Genomic DNA, 24,756 nt, shown 5'->3' on the forward strand with positions numbered 1-24,756 from the left:
ATTTTTTAAATTTTTTGCCTTTGGTTTTTACTTTTGAAATTTTTATTTAATAGTTATAAATAAATTCTAAACAAATATTCTAATCTTTTGACTTATTTATTTTTGCAAATGAAAAAAGCATAGGTAACTATTTGTAGTTAATCAATGATCATTCCGGTAGTATTTTTTTTTAGCAATACACCTCTGGAAGCAGGTGTATTGCTATACACCTGCTTCCAGATGTATACACCTGCTTGAATATATATTAAATATATTCTAAGTTAACAAGAAGGGCCGTTAGTAAAATAGAAGGATTTCTGATATGCTTGCACTATATTTATACATAGTATAAAATAGAAGTGTAATTAATGAAAAGGGGCTAGTACTAGAAAGTAAAGTTTGAAAGATAAATTATCTCTGCTGTAGATATATTAACGGAGTTTATTATATTAGAAGGGGATTAGTGTATAATGCAAGGGAAACAAAGGAATGAGTAAGAGTGTAGAACAGTGTAGCGAGAATAAGAGTTGAATGATGAATGTAGCATTTTGAATATTACTATGTGAAACATTATTGTATCCAGGAGTAAAGAAAAAGGGATAAATGAATGTATGAGTGTTAGGAGTTAATTAGGAAATAAGACAAGAAGAATGAAAATAAAACTAATATATTCAAGGTATCTCTGATTTAACCTTGTATGTCATGATTATATATCTGGTTCAGTTGTATGTATACAGTATATATATATATATATATATATATGTAATAAATTTGATGTTTTATTTTCACTTCGAGTCTTATTATTCTGAGTAACACACGCCTGGCTAGCTTAGTTAAAATTTGCTCTCCCACAATTTGGCAAGAGAATCCTGGAAACTGATTAAGGGGGAAGTGAAGGAATTACCCTCATGAACCTGAGAATCTTCCGTTAGATATACAGTATATAGTAGTCAGGTGGCAAAAAGTGGGCCTTGGAGGGTGTGAGGGTGCCTAAAAATCTAGAGAAGATTTCCAGGGAAGGTAATATAATAGAATATAATAAAAGAAAAGTATAAAACCCCCACACACAGCGCCCTGGCAGAAAGGTTTTTCGGTGGCCTTTACTAAGGATATATATAATTTTTTGCCTCATTGTTCTTCTGTTTTTGGCACCCCAGGCAAGCACCCTGCTAGCCCATACCTTAACTGCCACTGGGCTCAATGTCCAAGTTTGTCGACGATACAGAGGTTGGTAGGGTGATTAATGACAGCAATCAAGGTAAGCTACTGCCACAGGATATCGAAAAATTAGGCCAATGGGCTGAGAAATGGCACTTTTGAAGTTTAACATTGATAAATATATGGCACTGCATATAGGTAGCAGTAATCTCAGATTATACCAAACTTGTGGTACTACACTCATAATGGCAAATTAAAAAGACCGGAGGGTAATTGTGCTTTCAGATATGGAGTTCTCTGAGCATTCCTGCCAGAATAGTTCATTAGGTTTTGTCAATGATATACAAAAATTTTTCTAGCAGGGTAAGGAGATGATTATCCCATTGTATAAGGTAATGGTCTGGCCAAATATTGGGTACTGCATACTGGTATGGAGATCTTATTTTAAGAAGGGTGTAGAACTGCTGGAACAGATGCAGATAACAGCAGTGATATTGATGAAGGGAACAAGGCGCCTCCGTAGCCAGGTGGGAAGGAGCAGCAGTGCGTAGCACACGCTTCTTGATTAGACCGGGGTTCGAGCCCGTCACCACCAAATACGGAGGATGCGGAAAGGTCACGAAATGACCACCGCATATCCCGGAGCAATATGGCCTTAGTTGCTAATGCTCCTAAAAACCAAATAACAAACAACGAAGGGAACAAAAGGGTGCTCTTACTGTGAAGGGCTTTAAATTGCAGTGTCTGGAGACTAGGCATCTGCAAGGAGATCTGACTGAGGTGTTTAAGGTCTTGAATGGATTGAGGAAGCTCAATATTGACGTTATTCTTCCTCTCTGAGACTATACACTTGAAGGGGCATAAATTCAAATAGGAAGGAAGTTTGCCTTCAGCTAGTGTGGTTGATTGTTGGAACAAACTTTCATTTGCTGTTGTGGAAGTAGGTAGTTTGAATCAATTCAAGGAAGAGCTAGGTAAATTCATGGAGTATGATTGATGGGTGAGGTGGGGAGATTTTTTTTTTTTGCTCATGTTTGTTCTCTAAGCTTATAATCTTGTATCATTTGCCACTACCAATAATCAGATGACGAGTATTTCTTTGTCTCATTGCTTTTCTCACACGTTGGTGTAGAAAACATTAATCCGCAAAAGTCTTGCTGCTGTGTGAGTGACCAACCCACAAAGTACTTTCAGTATCTCAGTATCTGCAAATTTAGTCCCCATTCCAAAACAATCCAATTTACTGTCTAACTCTTTTTGTCTGTGCAATTGTTCATTATACTCATTGCAGTCTTTAGGTCTACAACACATTCCTAATCACATTTTTTTTCCCAGTGTTTATGTCACATCAAACTGACTGAAAATTGCATTGGCCTGCCTTATGAACACAGTACACTACCTTATATTTTATATGCTTCCTATCTAAGAGTATAACCCCATGTCATGTTTGTCGTTTATCTACACATTGCCATCCCCCCTCCCCCATTTAAATTCTGCATATCTTATTTGAGTGACACTGTGTCTGATATTTTCACAATGTTTACATTTGTGATTTGGCAAATACTTCAAATTCATAAAATAAATTTACTATGCTCCTAGCTTTGATGTACATGCACCCTTTTTTTACTCATAGTATCTCATTCTAATTATTTATTTGTTCCATGAAGAATCCCAACATGCCTTGAAATTCCTGACATCTCATTTTCCAGGCTGCTACATCTTCCAACAAAAGCAGTGTAAGGATCACTTACACCTCTTCCAGTGTCTGCTATTAATCTATTAGTCCTTGTATCCTCAACCATCAGCTAGCAATTTCTTGCCCACCTAGCACTGTCTTGATAGTGTCTGCATATAATTTTTCTCTCCCTTTTCTGTTTAATTGTATCCCATCCCTGTTAAAACAGTTTTACCTATTAGAAAAAGTGATGACCTCAGTGCTCTCCTACCCAGGAGGGCATTGAGGGGTGGGCATCACTTCAGGGGTGGGCAGAGGGGGCATAGACCCCCCAATAATGCATGTAAATGTATACATATAATTGTTCCTAGGTCTATCCAAAGAAAAAAAAAAAAAAAAACACTCAAAAACCTGGTCGCGTTCTCCCCCCCCCCTACAGTAATACCTGGATATGTCGGTGCCCCTACCTGAGCATGTGCTAACTTGCTTTTGCTTAGGAGATATATTTAAAGGCAAATGAGAGCCCTTACTTGCATAACTGTGCAATTATTCAAAAGGACAAAATTGGGAATGGCCCTTCTCAAGGAGTTGCCATGTTTAGGTCTAACCATAAGATAGAGGCAATAGCAATTCATCTCTCACATTAGGGTTCCTCCTATATATTTGTTCCATCTGTTTTCCACCTGAGAACAAGATCTGCCAAGGAATCCTGTTCTAAACTTTAAATATTGTAACTTGTGTAAGTAAATATTTTATCTGTTTGCCATGCATTGAAATATTGTTTTTTATGGAATTTTAAATCATACATTCTTAAAAAATATCTAGTTTTCCAACAGTAAGATTTAAAATACATTTGTAGTAAAGCAAATCTAATTTAAAACGGTAGTAGTTTCTCAGATTAGACAGGATAATTGCTCTCTCTTTAATGAGATACATGCTTTTAGCTAAATCATTATTTCTTTATTCTGTGTTGTTTATTGTTTTAATTAATTCACAGATGAAGCTGAAAACCAAAATTCATCAAAGTTGTTACCTCCAAATGAAAAGTAAGTTTTTCGTAATTATTAAATGACTTAATGTTAATCTGTGTTTATTAATTTATAATGATAAAAATAAGATATTATTTCATTTATATATTTATTTATATATTTATATTGGCTTACTATTTAGATTAATATTGTCAATAAAATATGTTTACTGAAGGTGCTCTTTCAGATATGGGATTTATTTTAAATTTAATGGTCACAATCATGATTAAGTAATATAACCTGGAAATAAAGCATTTTAATTATCTTTTAATTCTGATAAAAAAATTAGATGTTTCAAAATTCTACTTTGCAGTGCCAAACTAAAAAAAAATACTTAGAGCAGAATGCTTCAAACCACAGATAAATTCAATTACATATAAGTTGGTACTCAAGCATCAATCTATAGCAGTTGAACCAACCGAAGTTCTATGATTAAGGGCATCAATACATTATATCTCATATTGTGAAACCCTTAACAAAAAGTTTTTTATCTTTTGTACTTTAAAGAAGTAACACTTCTCAGTGGGCGACTCCATCCAGATGGCCATTTCAGGGCTAATGGGCACCACCTCAATGATTAGGTTCCCTCACATGCCACTGTTACTATTACCCTGTGGTAAAGAAGCTGAAAACCCAGTTGTGAATTTATTTCACACAATGAGATGCCAAAAAATGTATAGTTGAAACAAAAAATCTTTAGAGCACAAGGCTTCAAACTGCATATAAATTCTTAAACTATATATGAGTTAGTGCTAAAGCATGGTGTTTATAGCAGGTTAAGTTAGAAGAAGAAGAACTCTTTATTATATACAGAAAGCACATTGCTGTATACAACTTCCATCACGGCTACAAGCCAGGGGTTTACATAAAAGAAATTACACAACATAATAAACAAAGATGGGGAAAAAAAAAAAAACAGCATTATGACTCCAAAAAGGTTTGAACACTGGAGTGATGGATCCATGGCAGTGATAGACAGGTCCTTGGGAGCAGGTTCTAATATCCTGTGATGTGATTCTGGGAAGGAAGTCAACCGAGTACTTTCTGCCTATATTCCTTATAGACTGCGAACTTGTAGAGGTCGCCATCCAAGGAGTGTATGTCCTGCAGCATTTGCATGAGTAAGAATCGATCAGATAACTTTAACTGGTTTGGAATGGCCTGAAGGATTGAATTAGCCCTAAGGCTTGGGACCAGGATCCTCCATCCACAGTTAGCCCAGAAATCTGGTACTGAAATAATGCCAACCATCATTTTGATGGCGAAGACGAGTCTTCTCTCATGAATGATGGCAGGAAGACATCTGATGCTGAGAACTGCTGCCATCATTCATGAGAGATGACTCGTCTTCGCCATCAAAATGATGGTTGGCATTATTTCAGTACCAGATTTCTGGGCTAACTATGGATGGAAGATCCTGGTCCCAAGCTTTAGGGCTAATTCAGTCCTTCAGGCCATTCCAAACCAGTTAAAGTTATCTGATCGATTCTTACTCGTGCAAATGCTGCAGGATATACACTCCTTGGATGGCGACCTCTACAAGTTCGCAGTCTATGAGGAATATAGGCAGAAAGTACTCGGTCGACTTCCTTCCCAGAATCACATCACATCACAGGATATTAGAACCTGCTTCCAAGGACCTGTCTATCACTGCCATGGATCCATCACTCCCGTGTTCAAATTGGAAGTTGCAATTTCCATATGGCCCACTTCAATAGCCAGAATTTCCCCACGAAAATCTGTCTAAGATGGGTCGTAGCATTGAAGTCCAGACTTCGGCGCCATAGAGTGTGACTGGATAAATTCATGTTTTATGTTTAATATAACTGCACCCAACAGCCTAGCCTGGTAATGGATGTGCATAAGTTGTTGTTTAGTCATCCACCGGAGTCTACAGAACTTTATTTGCAGGTGGTCTATGTGCGGTACAAAGGAGAGCTTTTGATCAAAAATAATGCCCAGATCTGTATGTTGTTGGACGGCAGAAATCGCGGATCCTCTTAAAATGGGTTGCACTATTGTTGGGCTCCATTTGATCGAGAAAGTCAACTGTTTTGACTTCTCAGGATTGACGTGAAGTCCGAAACTGGAGAGGAAGGCCTCAGTGTTCTGGATTTTCTGAAGGATTAAGACATTGATGTATTCAACAGTCTCTCCAGGGCTGATGGGAGTAAACAGTTTTATGTGGGTAAAGTGCCTGCCTGGCAACCCAAATGTTGCGGGTTCGAATCCTGCCTCGGGCTTGGATCAGAGTACAAAATGCAAAAAACTTTGGGAGGTGCATTATGGCCACAGAGCTGATGCGCCAACAACAAAACAAAACAAAAAAGAAAAAAAAAATCTCTTCATCCAACTTCCTCCTCCAGTTTGCATTTGGAGGATTTTAATGGGCAGGCCCATTATGTGGATACCCACTATATGGATCTTAGCAGCAATACCCACTATGTGGATCTTAGCAGCAGGACAAAAGAGGACACATGAGAAACTTATTGATAAACATAACTTAACTCTTGAATACAGGTATACACACACACTCTTGCATTCACCTGCCCACAGCAATGTGCGCAGTAATTGATATCATTATCTCCTCACCATCATCAACTAAGAATGATCTTTATAATAGTGAACACTATCCAATCATATGTAATTTAATAACAAGGGAGTGCACTGATATCTGCCCACTGGACTTTATAGCAACAAAACGGCAAAAGTATAAGAGTCGTGTCATATTAAAAGAAAACAGATAGTGCAGCTGCATATGTAACAGACAAATTTACCAGTACAGCAAAAGAGGCTATTTCAAAAATGAAAGTTAAAAATTATATGCAGTAAAGGTCTTGGTGGAATAACAACTGTTATACAGCAGATATAAACATGCAAAGACAGTAGCTTGCAGTATCAAGTAGATAAGTCAAAAAAGTCTTGGATATGATGTGCATCCTCAATAAATAGATATAGTGATATTCACTGATATTTAGAAAAATTAGGCAGATTGCTGGGAAAACTTTACTTCAACTCTGATCACAACACCGAATGGACGAGGCATCGCACCTTAGAAAAGCTATCTGCCATGGCCTCCTATTCCTCGTGTTTCTTGATTCAAACAGCAGGCTGAAAAGAAAAAAATTATATACTACTCAGAAAATGTTGTGTAATCAACCTCTCACTGTTCCCTTGATTTTTTTTTGGTAGTGTTTGGTATATTACTGTAAATCCTTAAGTCTGGATCTCTATGCATCAAATCTAGTGCATTTATGTTCACATTTCTCGTACTTCTATAAACTTCTTACACAAGATGTTAATTCAGAAATCCATCAAGGCACATGTAATCCATACTTTTTCCTCCTGACCAATGTTCACAAACTGTTTGCAGTTTGTGAACATTGGTCAGGAGTTTGTGAACATTGCAGTTTGTGAACATTGGTCCAAATTTTGAATGAATTTGGAATTTTTGTTAGGTGACAAATATTTCCAATTGTTCATGTATTAACAACATGGACAATTTGAAATAGTGAACAGCACAGTCAAAATGTACCCAAGTAGTTCCAATTAGCAGTTTTAAGAAAATCTCTTAGTCTCACACCACTATCTTAATTTTATGTTATCACAGATATTAAATGTAATCAGTGATGATCGTTCAGTGATAACCTCCTCCCAAACTGTCCACTCATGCACAAGCCCAAGAGCTTATCAGAACAGGCTATTACATTGGTTACAGCTCACTATGGGTGGAGAAGGTTGGTAGCCCTCCCCCCTCCTGTCACGGTAAATAAGAGACCTCAAGGTTTAATTCATTGCTATGACTGTTTTGTGGCCAAGCTGACTGATCCTCTCGCTCTCTCTCTCGATACCTTATTGAATCTTGAAAGAGACTATACTTATCTATATAATCATTGAAATGGCAGTAGAGTGAGATAAACTAAATAGCCCCCAGTAGATCCCTACAGTACTACTCAAAACACTATGTGAAAAGCAAAGAGCAGTAATCATGGAAACAACTAAGCCTGGGGCTCATCACTAGACCACCTAAACCCCCCCCACCCTATTCCTGAAAACATAAGGCTCTTTTATCAGCACTAAGTCCAGAGCTCTCTACTCCATAACCATTGTGAGTTTCCATTAATTTGCAGTACAGAATATTTCTTTGAAAAGCTGTTTCTTTGACTATCTATAATCAGTTGTGGTTTCTGGTGTTATAAGCCTTTTTAAGTTCTGGAAACTGTGAGAGGAATCACTCTTAAATGTGTTATCTGTGTAAAGTTAACTACCTACAGTGTAGTCAGAGGGGAGCTGCTTTTATCTGAAGTAGTTTCTTGCTGGTTCATTGGTAATCCCTGAAGGAGTGGCCTGCCAGTGAATGGTATCCACTGTGGGTTTTGCTTTTACAGAACTTTGCTATCTGTCCATATCCCATATGTTTGAAACATTGGGTTATGGTGTATGATATTATTAGCCTTACAAAAACACTAACTTATGTGAATTCTGTCTTAAAAATTAAGTTTCTTTTGTTATCCAGAACCTGCAACATATATTTGAATCAGGTGTACTCTTAATCTTGTTAATTGCAACAGTGTCCAGTAAATCTACTTCATTTTGGGCAATGCCAGAGACCATTAAATTCCTGTGTCACAACTGATCCATGAAGCCTTCTTTAGAAATATCTTTACCCACATCATAAATAACTAGCTTAGTTTTACTTTCTTTGGACTTTAAATGATCCTAATTCTTTCACTTTTGGGTGGTGAGTATTTTGTCCACATTCTGTTGGCTGAAGCCTTCAAGAGACACTTACTTGAAGTGTCTCTTAAAATGAAAAAGATCTGGGAGTAATTGTGCAGTCAGATATGAAGTTTTCTGAGCAATGCAGACAGGCTGCCAGGGCAGGTCATGGGGTTTTGTCAATGATATATAGGAATTTTGCTAGCAGGGAAAAGGAGGTGATTGTCCCTCTGTATAAGGCAATGGTTAGGCCATGCCTTGAGTACTGCGTACAGGTCTGGAGGCCTTATTTTAGGAAGGATGTCTATTTGCTTGAGCAGAGAAGGGCAACAAGTTTGGTGAGGGGAATGAAGGGATCCTCTTACCAAGAGAGGCTAAAGTCTTGCAAATTGCAGTGGCTGGAGACTAGGCACCTGCGCGGTGATCTGATTGAGGTGTATAAGGCCTTGTGAATGAGTTGAGCATGCTGAATTCTGATGGGATCCTTCCACTTGTTCAGATTACGAACCTAAAGGGGCATAAATTCAAATTAAGAAAAGACAGACGTAGAATAGATGTGCAGAAATTTGCCTTTAGCCAGCAGGTGGTTAATTGCTGGAACAAACTTCCATCTGTCGTTGTGGAAGTTGATAGGTTGAATAAATTTAAGGAGGAACTGGACAGGATTTGGAGGGAATGGTGTGTTTTTTTTTTTTGGCTGATGCTGCATAAGCTCATACACTTTCTTGCATCACATGTCACTACTACTACTACTTGTTTTTGATGATTCTAAATTCTAGAACTTTAATGTCATTAAGAAGTGTGCTAATCGATTTTAAAAGTTCACTCTTAATTTACTGTTTTTGTAGTTTTGTTAAAAAAAAAAAAAATCCACCTTCCAAGTCCAAAATATGGATAATAGCTGTTAATATGTTCTTTATTCATTGAAATGTGCCTTAGTTTTGAAAAAGCAAAGCACATCCTTTGCTTTTTCAAATTAAATCAAATTGGTGAATGATCTTCAGATGTCTGATTATTATCTAACTAAACCATTATTGATCATGTATTGGTGGGGCCAGCTCTAGATGGTTCATGACTAACATATGACTAGTTGTTGTGGCCTTTGTGAGAACCATCTCTCCAGATCTATCCAAAATACCTTTATTTTTATTTTTTTGTTTCTTTAAGATAATTCTAGGATTGCAGTTTGCAACTCTTAACTTTGTATTAGCATCAGCAGTCCTATCCAACTGTGGACAAGAAAAAGAAAGATTCTTGTTAAGACATCTTCTAATTCTCATTGCCATAATTAGTGTGTTAATGACCAGAAAACTTTAAAAATTAAAAAGATAAAAAAGAAAAATTAAAACTTGAAAAAAAAATTGAAAAACAAAATTAAACAACTGGAACCAATATCCAAATTTAAAAATCCAGCTCGGCTTTTATGAAAAGCCAGTCATGTGCATACTGACTTAGTGAATACACCTCACAAAACTCACGTTATCAATCAAATCATCACCACCAGGGACAAGTATCTTGTAAACAGTGGTAAACCTCAGTTGCCATTTTTCGGCATATTTGCCCAATTAATATTTACGTATCAATCCTGATTGATATAATTGACTACCCCATCTACCTTTCTATTTCTGCCAGACTTGGATACAAAACTAAATTTTTTGCTAATAAATATTGAAAACATTGAGCGACCCAACACTAAACCCCAGTGCTACTCCTAGCATTAGTCCATAAAAATGGCTTTCCTTTGTAACTACTCCGTCCCCTACCAATTAACCACCCCATTCAGTAGCCCTTCAGTGTGGGCACCTGTATATGGTGAGAGGACCCCTCCTAGTGATGCAACTGGTCCTCAATATTAGCATCAAGTCCTAGATTTCAGATTAACACCATAGCAATCCATTGTGTTTCCCATGTGCTGCCACCAATGGGAAACCCAAAGGAGGGCACTAGTGGTTGGGGGACCAGCTTCAACATACCACTTTGGCTCCTGCTTTGACAAAATTGTTAGTACTAGGATGGCTCGTCTAGTGAAAAAAGCAGAGAACCCTAGTGGGTTTGCCTACAAGGGTCAACCATGCTGAAGCCATGCCTCTATTTCCTGGTCGTAGGGACAGGATTCATGCTGACAGCAGTGGAGGTGAGGTGTCTGGGTAGCTATGGCATCCCACTCCTTTATTGCTTGCCAGGTAGTGCGCATTATTATGGATGGAAAGCTGTGCATTGAAGCAAAATAAACACTAATATGAATCCTGATAAACTAAATCCTTCAAACCCCTATCGTCATTGACAAGACCCCATTAACTGCCCTGTCAGCCTGTCTGCACTGCTCTGAAAACTTCATATCTGATTGCACAATTACCCCCATGTCTTTTTCATTCTCCACTACCCTGAGTGTGGTCCACACAGTTGATATGTTACTCTGGGAGTTACTGCTACCTGTATACAGTATTTTGCACTTGGCAATGTGAAACTTCAGTTGCCAACTCTCAGCCCATCTGCCAAACTTTTTTAGGTCCTGTTTCAGCAGCATACCATCATTACTGTCATTAACAACCCTGCCAACCTTGTTATCATTTATGGACATTAAGCCTGTTATACCTTCATCAATATCATTAATAAATATAGAAAACAACAATAGTCCCAACACTGAACCGGTGGAGAACTCCACTAATAACAGTAGTCCATGAAGAGTAGTGTTCATTGATTACCACTCTCTGTCTTCTCCCAATCAACCATCCTTTTATCTATAGCAGCAACTTGCCGATAATGCCATACTGCTCCAATTTGTACACCAGTCTTCCACGTGCAACAGTATCAAAAACTTTCCTGAAATCTAAGTATATGATATCAAAATTATTTTTTTCATCCAGTACCTTTATGACCATATTGTAGTATCCAATAAAATTGGTCCAGCAAGATTTCCCTTTAACAATCCCATGCTGTGTCTGAACTATAATTGTGGTCTTCTCTGTATGATCCTGCTTTGCTTCTTTAACCAGTGACCCCATTTCTTTCCTTGAAAGAGAAGTTAAACTAACAGGTCTGTAGTTACTTACAGTGCTTTTTTTTTGGGATGGTGCGGCATACCCGGCACCTTTATTAACAGTGACGTGTGACATCTGGATGCAGTACACTTCAAAAGTTGTAATATTCCATAAATTTTTTCACATGTTTACCTGCTATTCAAATAAGCTTATTTATTTAACTCAATTTGCATTTTTCACTGTCTATTGTTAATATATTTTCGATATAAAACTTTATACCCATTTTTAGAATTCTAAATTACTCAGTCAGGCTTCTGTTTAGCGAATTCCTTTTAAAATAGTTTCCATTGAGCGAAGAAAATTTTCATATAACAAATGGCTTAGGAGAGACTTAACTGGGTATGCACTGTTCGCACTTCTGGCCATCAGGCACTTCTACTGGAGTGGTGTCTAACCTTTTTCCATACAGGGGCCATATTCAAAGTTAGATTTCCTTCGGGGTTCGTACTGAGTGATTTGAGAAAAATTAGTGCATTACATTTTCCATATCTTGTTACATGTAAAAGAAAATTTCTGTTTTCATGTTACCCTTTTTTATTTTCAGGCTATATATAAAAATTGCAAATTCCAAATACTTTTATGTGTAACAAATCTATGTCACTAATTTATTTTTCAGATTTTATTAAAGTTATAAAAATATGACTTTCTTTTGTTTTTCAAAAAAATACCTTACTTTTGCCTTTAAATGCCCACTTTAGAAAATTTACAACCTGAAAGGATCATGCTTAATTTGAATATAAGGTGAATAAATAAAAATAATGGTACACCTAAAATTGAAAATATTCGAAAATTTTATTAAGTACAATACACGATTAAGTTTGCTAAACAAAACATTTAATGAGAAAATTTTTTTGATAATTAGCAATATTTAAAATGCTGCATTCACTTTCCACGTGGGCCGTAGGTTGGACACTGCTGTGAATCAGCTGTAAGTGCCCCATTTGAGAATTAGGAGAGAGGGATTTTCTTGTACCCTCACAAATAATCATCTGTTGTTTCATGGAAGTGTGTTATCCAAATTTTTCCCTAAGTCTTCCTTATCTCTGTTTACATGGTCACAGTACCTGAATATCCAAATAATAATACCGACATTTTGGACAGTTTAAATAAAAAAGAAAAGAAAAGAAAAGAAAAAAATTCAAATTTAAGAACTAGTGACAATATTAATGACAAGTGAAGGAAAATGAGGACAACAAAGGTATTAAACCTTCTAAACTTGAAATCTTGGCATTTTGTGAGAAAGAAGTTGGAAAATTGTCAATTAGGCTTCAGTTAAATGAAAGAGATACAGTTTGTGGATTTCGAGAATACCTAACCAAAAAGACGGTTTTGGAAAAATTGAAGTGCATTTGAAAAATGCTCTGAGTACTATACAGATATCATCAATTGAATGTGAACGAGGTTTTTCACAAATGAATCTGATCAGCAGCCTAACCAGAGCTTCATTGATGGCAAAAACAATTTCTTCCCTGCTATTTCTTAAAATTGTAGGCCCACTGGTGATGCACTTCGATCCAGAAAATATGTCAATTTGTGGCTGCTTCATAAATGTCATTCAGCAACAGACACAAACTGATGAAAAGAAGTTGACATTGCGTGTTGGATGAGAACTTAATAAAAATTTGGAATATTCTATAAAAACTTTATTATGAAATGTGTTAATATACTTAATTTGTTGTTCTTATTCCAAAAACATTACTACTAAAGTAACAATATCAGGAAATAATTTTTTAGAGTACTGTACTTTTCATGTCCTTTTAATTTTCGATTTTTCCTGATATCAAATAATGAGTACCGGCACCTATTCTTTTACAAAAAACCACTGTTTACTTCTGTTACCATTTGATCCCCTTTGTGAATTGGAGAAAAATTGCACTTCTCCAGTCCGTGGGGACCTCCCCTGAATCCAAGGATGCTCTCATAATTATGGCTAAAGGTTTGTTTACTCTTTTGCTGCCTCCCTTGATATAATTGGATAGATCCCATTCACCCCAAGTGCCTTTCTTAAATTTAACTTCAAAAATTTCTCCACTTTTGTCTCAGTTATTATAAAGTCATTTTACTATCTGTTAGAGTTTGATAAACTTCTGGCATCCACTTCTCTACAGAATTCCTCATGTGTGAATGTAGATGAAAAAATACTCATTCAGTTTGTCAACTATCTGAGCAGGATCATCAACAGTCAAACCATTGATATCAATCTGGCTTAACCGATTCATGGATTATCCCGAGATATCTTGTGTTTAGTTTTTAAAAGTTATTTGCAACTACACAAAATATCTCGGGATACAATAATACCCGAAACAAACAGTAATACTTCCAAATTTACGATTGGAATGTATTTTCTCGGACATTTATCTGCCTAATTTTGCATTATCCAGATAAATCCCGAGATATCTCGTGATTTTCTTATGGCTGGCAGCAGACGACTGGCTTTCATTTTACTTATATTTACTTATTGTACAGCAATGTCAGACCAGTAGTGCACATTCCTATGTGCTGCCAGTAAGCAAAATAAAATTTGCCATCCTAAATGCTGGCGCCTCCAAAGCCAGGTGGGAAGGAGCAGCAGTGAATACCACACGCTTCTTGATTAGACCGGGGTTCGAGCCCGTCACCACCAAATACGGAGGATGCGGAAAGGTCAGGGAATGACCACCGCATATTCCGGAGCAATATGGCCTTAGTTGCTAATGCTCCTAAAAACCAAACAACAACCATCCTAAATGCTGAATACTGAAAAGTGTTAATCAATTAGAAAACAATATTGAAAAATATTTCGTTGCCCTCTTGAACTGTGCCTGTAAGCGATGCTTATTTCCACTATCCACTTGCAGCAGCCGTGTGTCAGAGTGTAGTTAGTTCATGATTATCACTTGTTGCGGGAGGATACTGCTTGTGCATTCCACTTGATTTTTTAAATTTATTTGTATAATGAGTAGTGAAGAGTTTTTCTGTTCCTTTCGTTTAACTCAAGCGCAAATTTATTAAAACAATCTGTATAATTTGCATACTTTTTGACATACACAAGATAATTCGGGATAGCCCAAATGGGTTAATTACTCCCATGTATTTTCTACTAAAAAATTTATAAAAAACACAAAAAACTATATAATGAGTATTTGCATGATGTATACTTTTAATCTGAAAAATAAAAAAAGTTGATCCATTATGGCACATTTTCAGGAAAAAAATGTTCTGGGAAGGGATTAACCACTTCTTTCTAGAGTTTACATTGAGTGAAGAAGTCTTTGCTGTTTTCTTTGAATCCTATTCCAAAGATTTCTTGTAATCTGACTTCACCTGTCTAACCTCCTTTGTGACTTGATAAGACTAGTTTGTACCTACCATAGGCTTCTGTGTTGATTGATAATTAACATGTATACCATGTATTTTACTTTTCTGCCACGATTCTCATTAGTTCATCTGATATTCATTTAGTGCTAAACTTTGAACAATATTTCTTGGAATGAAAAGCCTAGTAGCTTCCAAGACTAATTATTAAATGCTTCCCATTTAGGATTTTCTGTTGGTAACATCTTCAGTTGGTCCCAGTTTATTTAATTTAAAAACTGTTTGAGACCACCATAGTCACCTTTACGAAAGCAAAAACCCTTCCCTTTAACCCTGGTGGTAGTTATTTTAAGTAAATCCCACATCGGTACACTGTGATCACTGCACCTAGTGTTTCCTTTATCTGCAGATTCTTAATACACAAATAATCACTGCTGATAATCAGATCGAGAATATTACTCCTCTGGTTGCCCCTTGATCACTTTGCTGTAGAAAACAATTCTCCAATTAATCCACAAATGTCTTGCTAGTGTGAAAGTGACCAACCAACAAGTTCCAGTCAATATCTGGAAAGTTAAAATCCCCTGTTATAAAACATTTTGATTTACTGGACCACTCTATTTCTTACAGTTGTGCTTTGTTCTCACCAGGGTCATTAGGCCTATAACACACTCCTACCCTCATTTTTGCTCTTCCAATGCTTACGTCACATCAAAGTGACAACAGTCACATCAACATTTCACTGGCCAGCCATGTTAACTGAATGCACCACCTTACATTTTGTGTTTTCTAACTAAGAGCATAACCCTCCAACCTTGCTATCCTGTTTATCTGTCTGCCCTTTCTTTGCACATTGTACTTTGCAAATTCCAATTCTGCACTGCTTATATTTGTGTGGCACCACACTCTGATATCCCAAATATATCCATCTTTGATGTCATTGAATTTATTTACTATACTCCTAGCATTGATGTACATGCAAGTATACGTGCACCTGTTCTTCCTCTTAGTTACCTGAACACTGCCCGTGTATTTACTTGTTCCACGATGACACCCAGCAGTTCGTGAAATCCCCACTTCTCTTTCCAAGCTGCTGCTCATTCCAATAGAAGCAGTGCAAGAATCACTTTCCCTTCTGCTTGCAGCTATTCTTAATCTATTAGTTTGTGAATCCCCCAATCTAGCAGTTTTCCGACCCACCTAATACTGCCTTGATAGCATCAGAAAATATTCTTGCAGTCTTTCTATTTAAGTATATGCCATCTCTTTAGAAGCAGTTTCTTCTGTTAATAAGCACAGATCATGATGAGAAAAATTCTACCCAATGAGCCTTGCACACACTCTCCAGTGCCAAAACCATTGACAAAGACTCTCATCATATATTCTCTCCTATCATGTCTTGACAGAATTGCAGACACTTTTCAAATTATCCCTAACTTTTTTTTTTTTTTTCCAACATTGATCTGTACTTTTTAAGTATGTCTGCAGATGTCCTAGTCTCCATGTAATTAGTGCCAACATGTACAAATATCATGTTTTGTGCCCATAAAAGATGCTATCTGCTCTACATCATCAACTTTTTCCCTGGTAGACATACCCTTGTCCTGTTTTACGTGCCCTTTTTTGCACAGTACATTTCCTGTTTCTCTGACAGTAGAGTCACTAACAACAACTAGCTCCTTTGACCCAGTGCATTTTGCCTTGGGAATTGCCACTGTGTTGTCTGATGATCAAGTGCAAGCTTTCTATATTGATGTGGGCAGCTGAGAGCTTAATGGGGCCCCAAATTTAAATCCTTCAAGGTCATTCACCCTGTTCCTCAAGTTGTCATAAAGACCCATAACAAAGCTGAGTTGACACTTTACACTGAGCACACACCTCGGCACTATCATGTCCCGTTTTTGAGAACTCCACAAACATCAAACATGCAATACATTTCATAAGGCTGTGATTCAGAGGACAACCCCCTTTAGTTATCCCCTAGCTACTGCACTCCACTACCTTGGCCCTTTTGCTTGGCTGCTGTGGTCTAAGCCATGATTTCAGTTAAAATACCAAAACAACGGTTGAAAAAACTCAAACGTTCCTCTCGATACAACACAATGCTGTCAGAAGTCAACTGTGGTTTTTTGAGCAATTACAAAGGCCAAGTAAAGAATAAATACACCAAACCAAATTAAACAGGAAATAACAAACAATTACTACACTAATAAATTTAAATCAAAAGTTAGAGAGAATAAAAAACAATCATTTTAAATCAATAAATAAAATTCCACTTAGCAGCTCCCAAAAAACACATAGTTCTCTTACCTTTATTAGTAGGACAAGAGACATCCAAAGAGATCAATATAGTGAAGAGTTTTGTTCAGTTTGGTTAAAAGATGCTGGGTTCTGTCTGTGTGCGTCCTTCTATTTTAAGGTTTAGGATAATTATCATCTGGACACGTTTTTCATCATAATTTGGATTTTTTTAATTTCATATTAAAATTGAACTAAGTATATTACTGTTTAACTTTTAAGGTTTATAAATCAAAATTTCTCCCTAATCAACTGCATTTTTCTGAATGTCTAAGTTTTTCGACTGCTTTGGTTTGGTCTAAAAACATTATTTCCGTATATTAGAAATGAAAATAATTTTATTTTATTTTATTATTATTTTTTTTATGAAAACCCCAAACACGAGAGGTATTAGAAACTATAGTACTTATTACCGTGCTTTGGTTGGAGATTGAGAAGATGAAAGAAGATATTTGTTGACATTAGACTTGAACTTCTGTAGACTGTAATTTTCAGGAAATATGTATGAGGGAAGGTTGTTCCAGAAAACGGCACTTGAATGAATAAATGAGGAAGATGAAAAGTTGGTTCTGTGAGTTTGAAGTTGGACAGTAAATGGATGTTGGCTGGTGGCAGCACGTGTTTGGACTGTTTTGAAAGAGAGAACTGGAATTATAGAAGCCAATTCAGAGGAACAGTGCCCAAGGAAATATCTGTAGAAAAGGCATGCAGCAGAAACAGTACGTCTATGAGACAGTGAGTGGAGAGACTCTGTTAGAGATGAGTCATTAATTAACTTAACTGCCCTCTTCTGAATGGAATCTAGAAGCCTGAGAGAGGTTTTGGGGCACCGCCCGAGATGTGGGAACGATATTCCATGGTAGGGCAGATTTGCGATTTGTACAGAGTGAACAGCTGTTTGGAAGAAAAGTAATGCCGAGAGTGAAAGAGAAAACCAAGTTTTTTAGATGTAGAGTAAGCAATATTTGTAATGTGCTTGTGCCAAGAGAGATTAGAAGTCAGGGTAATCCCCAAAAGAGATATATCATTTTTCCTAGAAATCGGAGTGTCACCAAAGACAAGCATAGGAGCAGAAGAATACTTTTTGTGTGATATAAGACAAGGCTGAGTTTTAGAAGGATTGAAATCAACTAAGTTGTCTTTGCCCCACTGGAGAATTACCTGGAGATCGGCATTTAAGGAATTGATAGCAGATATTCGAGAAGTTGAAGCTGATTGAGCAGGGCAAGGTTTCTCAAAATGGAAAGTGGAATGCAATGTACTATCACTGGCAAAACTATGGGTAGGATTTCCAGTCAATGGAAGAAGATCATTGATATACAAGAGGAAAAGAGTGGGGGAAAGAACAGAACCTTGGGGGGACACCAGTATTTTGGAGAAGGTAGAAGACAGAGAGCCATCTACCTTCACCCTCAGTGAGTGATCAGAGAGAGAAAACTGGATAACCAATTACAAAAAACAATTGTAATTGGTTATGGAAGATGGAAGTTGGAACATAAGATGGAAGTTGTTTAGAAGACCTTTATGCCAAACACGATCGAAAGCCTTTGAGATGTCAAGAGCAACAACTACTTGTTTCACCAAACTTTTCCTGTGAATTTGTCCATAAATGGGTAACATAAAGCCAGAATATCACCAGTGGATCGACACTGACGGAATCCATACTGGTAATCGTTGATCAGACGGAAAGTTTCTAGGTAGTTTAAGAGTTGGTGGTTAATTGATTGCTCCATTACTTTAGAAAGAGTAGAAGTAATTGCAATGGGATGATAATTGGATTGGAGGGATTTGTCACCCTTTTTACGAACTGGCTGGATATGAGCAAATTTCCAAGCAGAAGGAAAAACACCTTTGGAATAAGAAAGTGAAAAAAGGTGGCAAAGAACAGGAGTAAGTTCAGGAGCACAAGTTTTGAGAACAAGTGAAAAAATTCTATCAGGACCTGGAGCCTTCTTAGCATTAAGATTTGTAAAAATTCTTCTGACATCCTTTTGCCGGAAGACCACAGGAGGCATTGAATGAAGCGTGTTGGGAATGGTGGGAGTTGTTTTACCAAGATCATTAATACACGAGTTGGAAGAAAAATGGGATGCTAGCAGGTAAGCTTTATCCTTGGCTGAGATGACAAAGAACCATTCGGTTTTGACAGAGGTGGGAGCAGAGATGGGCAAAATTTGCGGCCAATAGCTTTGGCAAGAAACCAGAATGCTTGGCTACCATTAGGGCAAGAAGCAAGTTTTCTACTTTTAGCCTGTTCAAAATCTAAGTTGGACTGATTAATAACTGCTTTACAATTGTTGCGAGCTTTGGTGTTGGCAGAAAATGAAACTGAAGAAATGGAAACAAGCAAATTACGATATGCAATGTTCTTCTCTTGAACAGCCTTAGCACATTTATTGGAAAACTAAGGTTTAGATAAAAGAACGATATTTTAAGGTGGAGTATGGAATAAAGGATTCAATTCCTGCAAGAATAATTTCATTGACATGATCTGAGCAAACGTTGACATCAGAAGTTTTGAAATAGTAATCAGACCAAGGAAAGGAAGAAAACAAATCTCGCAGGTCATCCCATTTTGCATTCTTGTAATGCAAAACAATAACCAAGTTGGGAATAGCCATGAGATAAAGGCTCCCTTGGAGAAGAGACAATCACCAAGTTGTGATCTGAGGTGCCTAAAGGACCACTAACTTCAACCGTTTACTTAGAAGAATTGTTTGTGAGAAAAAAAATCAAGTGTTTTGGCTGTATGGTTAGGATTGTCTGGTATTCTGGTAGTTAAATGAACAATCTGTGCAAGGTCATTAGTAATTGCAAAAGCCTCAGCATCTCGACCAGCAGGGCCGGTGTGACTAGAAAACGGAAGCCAGCTGGAGTTGTGAACTCCAGCTGGCTTTTAACATTAAGAGCTCATTTAACATTTAACACAAAGAGCTCCATGTGATGGAGTTGAGTGAACGGTAGAGGCAACAGATGAATTTGACACAATGAGGTAGAGAGATTTTAAGCCAGAGGAGATTCCAAATTACGAAGTCTCTGACAGGGAATATCGGAACAGACATATGTACAAGTACCACCTTTGAGGCAAAAGGAATCATACAGCGAATAGTTTGAGCAACTGAGATGAGCAGTAGTAGAATCAACCAATAACTGAGATTCTGTCAGAAAAAGTACATGGGGTTTGGCTGACTGCAAATGGAAATGGACATCGCTGAAATTAGAATTGAGACCACGTATATTTGTGAAATGAACTAGGAAGTGTTTGGGAAGTTTAGATCTTTTCGCAGGTAAGCTTACTCTATTACTTTGACAATTCATGGTGTATTCAATGGTAAGAAAAAGTGTGGGGGGCATACTGTATGAAGTAATGAAATTTTTTGATATGGCGTACTCATGGTAAGAATATACCCAAATCCTTGACATAACATGGCCTTGACAATGCCCCCTGCATGCGCACTACTCGGACTCCCTGCAGTCACTATCTGGCAGAGTAGAGGTAGCAAGATTTGATCACTATCTGATCTGGAACCTCCTAAAGAGTTACCAATAGGTTTGGTCTGGTGTACTAACTAGCAGCCGGTCTGCGAACACCATTTTAAAGTTTGAAAATCAGAATTCAAAACAAATACAACAGTTGTAGAATGAGGAGATGCTTCACTGCTCATGTAGCCAGCTGTTCATATCTACCTGCATGTACTGAAGAGCAAACGTAACACAAAACTGTTATAGTCCAATGTCCGTAAGCACTCAGAGCAGGGTGGATATTGTCAGAGGAGTAGTCCTCCTCTGACAATGCCAGCAACATCTCCTCTTCTGCTGATTGCTACTACATCACGTATTCAAAGTTTGAATCCAACAGAGAATAATCAAGACAGATCCATGGATGCAGACAACTCATCCATACAGAAAGATCAGATTCTAGAAATGTATGTGCAAGAAGATATGGACACTATTTGTCCACTTCCCAAACAAAAAGGACAAACTGAAATCTTAATGCCGTAATGCAGCCACACAAAAAAGCAGTCAGATCCAGCTTCTTCTACTTAATTCAAATAATGCCTTTTATTTTATTTTATGGTGGAATTGCAGAGGCTTTTATTGCAACATTGCTGATAATCAAGACTTAATTAATTGCTATTCTCCAGTTAATTTCTTTATGCAGGAAACCTATTTAACTTCTCAAATTGCTACTTCCTTAAGAACTATCTATTGATGAGAAGAATCTATTGATGTGGTTTACATTGGATGCTTCCGGTGGTGTTGTGGCTATCTTGGTCACTCGCAGATCTGTCGAAGTAAATTGCTCCTCAAACTAAAATTGAAGCAGGTACTGTGCATCTGATTGCTCGGGTATTGTTAACATTAGTTTCTGTTTATCTACCACCAAATCATACCTACCTTTCCCTTCACATTCTCTTTGAGGATTTCAATGGCCACCACCACCCTTTATGGGGTTCAACTAAATTAGATAGATGTGGTTGCCTGATCAAAACCTTTCTGGATAGGCAAAACCTCACTGTTCTTAATACTGGCACGCATACTCATAGGCGGTTGTCAACTGGACAAACTTCTGTAATTGATTTCTCAATCTGCTTCCCAATATTCTTTCTAATCATGAATTTATTTATTTTTTATGATCTTGGGCACTGACCATTTTCCAATTGTTTACAATCTGCTCACTACACAATCTCCATAACCAAATCCTGCAGGAAACCGAAATTATCTCAAGCCGGTTGAGTCAAATTTCAGTCACTTATCGCTGTTAATGAGAAAATTGCACAATTACAGCCTGTTGTATGACTAGTCACAGTTTATATTGCATTGCACCTATTATCTGCAGTTAAATGCTCAATTCCATTATCGAATCTGCTCAGCCCAGTGGCATTTTAATTATTGGTGTATTGAAGAATCCGTGGTAGTCTTCTTCTGGCATTATAACCCAGGGTGGGTCTTAGCCTTCTCAATGATGTTCCACCATAAGCCCTCCCAGAAGTCAAACTTCTCCAACTTTTTATTCTCATGATCTTGAAGTCCTCTTCTACGTCATCCACCCATCTTTTCCACGGGCTTCCTCGTGCCCTCCTACCAGTAGGTTTCCATTTCATTATCCTCTTAGTTGTTCTACTGTCATTCATTCTTATAACATGTCCCAACCAGGCAAGTCTCTGGCTCTTCACAAAACTGGCGATGTCTGCACCTGAATAAGATTGTCAAGTTCATTGTTCACTCTGATCCTCTAGGATCCATCAATGTCTTATATGGGCCCAAAGACCTTTCGCAAAATTCTATGCTTGAATACTCTCAAAATAAGGCCTGAACTTTGTTATCCCACTTCTTGGCATCATGCCAAGAAGTGGGATAAATGTTTTCCAGAAAGATCTGATTATAAAAGACAAGTAGCAGGTGTAAATTTTTAACATTAAGTTGCTGTAAAAGGAGGTAATATATTACATTCAATCTGGCTCAGAAGCACTGTTGCATGCAGGTCTGATGGCTTGTGGAAGTTCAGAATAATGGCAAGACCGGATATAGAGAAGAAACAGAGAGGTTCAAAAGTTGATGGATCACAGCTCTATAACACCTTATTATGGCTTCAAAGATACAGAGATGACATTTGATACTGTGTGGTGTTACAGTATTCTCAGTGACCATGCTCTTGGCTTGCAAGGCAACATGCCTATATTCAATTAAGAACTTCCTCCGAAGTCAATTTTTTTAAGTTCGATCTCAAAACTTCCTTTCTACAACATGCTTTCAAGAAAGGGTAATGCAGCCCTTTTTACCCTTAGAATTGATTTTTTTGCTCATCTTTGCTCCTTAATGTCCAAGCTTCACAACCGTATGTTCCAACTGGTTTAAGGAGACTTTTGTATATTCTTAATTTTAAACGTTTGTTCAATACTTTGGACTTCATTAGTTTTTCATGTGCATAGAAGCATCTGTTTCCACTCAGGATACAGGACTTAATTTCATTAGTAATCCATGATAGTGAAGGAGTTAAAAAAATAAAGTATGGAATTTATTTTGTCGAAACCCAACCACAGTTAATCATATTAATTCTAAGAAGCTAAAGGCAGTAGTACATATTCAAAGATAAGCCAAGAAGCAATTCTAGATTCAATTTGCATCTACTGTAATTAGTCCATATTAATCTTGCCCCAGATTAAGATGGAGGGAAATTAGGCAGCTTTCCAGCAAGTGTCCAACCTCACTCTCCCAGAACACTCTGCTCCTCTGGATACAGCAAATGCCTTGGACAACAAAAGGTTTGGCCATGCCTCATTGGCTTCATCTTGCTCATCAGCATTGCAGAAAATTAAGACCACCATAGAGCTGTGATCCATCAACTTTTGAACCTCTCTGTTTCTTCTCTATATCCGGTCTTGCCATTATTCTGAACTTCCACAAGCCATCAGACCTGCATGCAACAGTGCTTCTGAGCCAGATTGAATGTAATATATTACCTCCTTTTACAGCAACTTAATGTTAAAAATTTACACCTGCTACTTGTCTTTTATAATCAGATCTTTCTGGAAAACATTTATCCCACTTCTTGGCATCATGCCAAGAAGTGGGATAACAAAGTTCAGGCCTTATTTTGAAGCTTGGAAAACATTCCTCCATGCCTTATAGTTACAGACAAATATCCCCTTCCAGTTGCCTAGATAAAATTCTTGAAAAAATTATCCCAAATTATATATTGGGATCATTGAAATGAAACATTTAATGAGTAATTAGTCCATATTAATCAGTGGAATAACCAGCATGGCTTTTGCCAAATCAAATCCTCCTTAAATATTATGATCAAGGCCAGGGCTTCAATTTGCAATGCCTTTGTGAAAAATGAACACCTTATTATGGCTTCAAAGATACAGAGATGACATTTGATACTGTGTGGTGTTACAGTATTCTCAGTGACCATGCTCTTGGCCTGCAAGGCAACATGCCTATATTCAATTAAGAACTTCCTCCGAAGTCAATCTTTTTAAGTTCGATCTCAAAACTTCCTTTCTACAACATGCTTTCAAGAAAGGGTAATGCAGCCCTTTTTACCCTTAGAATTGATTTTTTTACAAAAGAACTCTCAGATACTGTTGAGGCCTACTTTTACACTGAAAATCTCTCTCTTTTCATCAGACCATGTGGTCCATTGAATGGCAGCTGCAGATATTCCTGAATAAAGTACAAAAGTGGGCAATGCATGATGGTTATAACCTTTCACTACAGAAAACAGTTACAATGCATTTTTGAATCAGTATAGTAAATTGCATACTGATCCTGAACTACAGATGTCAAACCTTACCATTCCAATTGCCAACATTAGATTTTTGGTGTTAATTCTTGACACATTAAGCACATTCAATTTTTTGAGCACATTAAATTTTTACTCACCCTGCCACAAAAAAAAAGAAAAGAAAGCTTAACATTTTATCTACCCTGTCTTGAGGATTAGATCATACGTCCATACTGCTCTTATATAGAGCATTGATTACATCCCTTTTCGATTATAGTGCTGCACTCTGTGATTTTTCCCAAAGGAGCGTACTATTCTGACTTGATCCTA

General features: G+C 37.3%; 1 protein-coding gene across 3 annotated transcripts in view; it reads left to right on the forward strand.

The window, feature by feature from the left end:
* Positions 1 to 24,756, forward strand: part of LOC150078996 (kinesin-like protein KIF21A) — a 755,520-nt gene that overhangs the window by 564,163 nt on the left and 166,601 nt on the right. For all 3 annotated transcript variants that reach the window (XM_090383539.1, XM_090383541.1, XM_090383540.1), the window contains one exon: positions 3,810 to 3,858. In XM_090383539.1, coding sequence (XP_090239665.1) covers positions 3,810 to 3,858 — 49 coding nt within the window. The remainder of the gene's footprint in view (positions 1 to 3,809; positions 3,859 to 24,756) is intronic.

This window comes from Mastigoproctus giganteus, chromosome 10 (assembly GCF_048544385.1).
Source record: "Mastigoproctus giganteus isolate SK-2022 chromosome 10, ASM4854438v1, whole genome shotgun sequence".
Lineage (NCBI taxonomy): Eukaryota > Metazoa > Arthropoda > Arachnida > Uropygi > Thelyphonidae > Mastigoproctus > Mastigoproctus giganteus.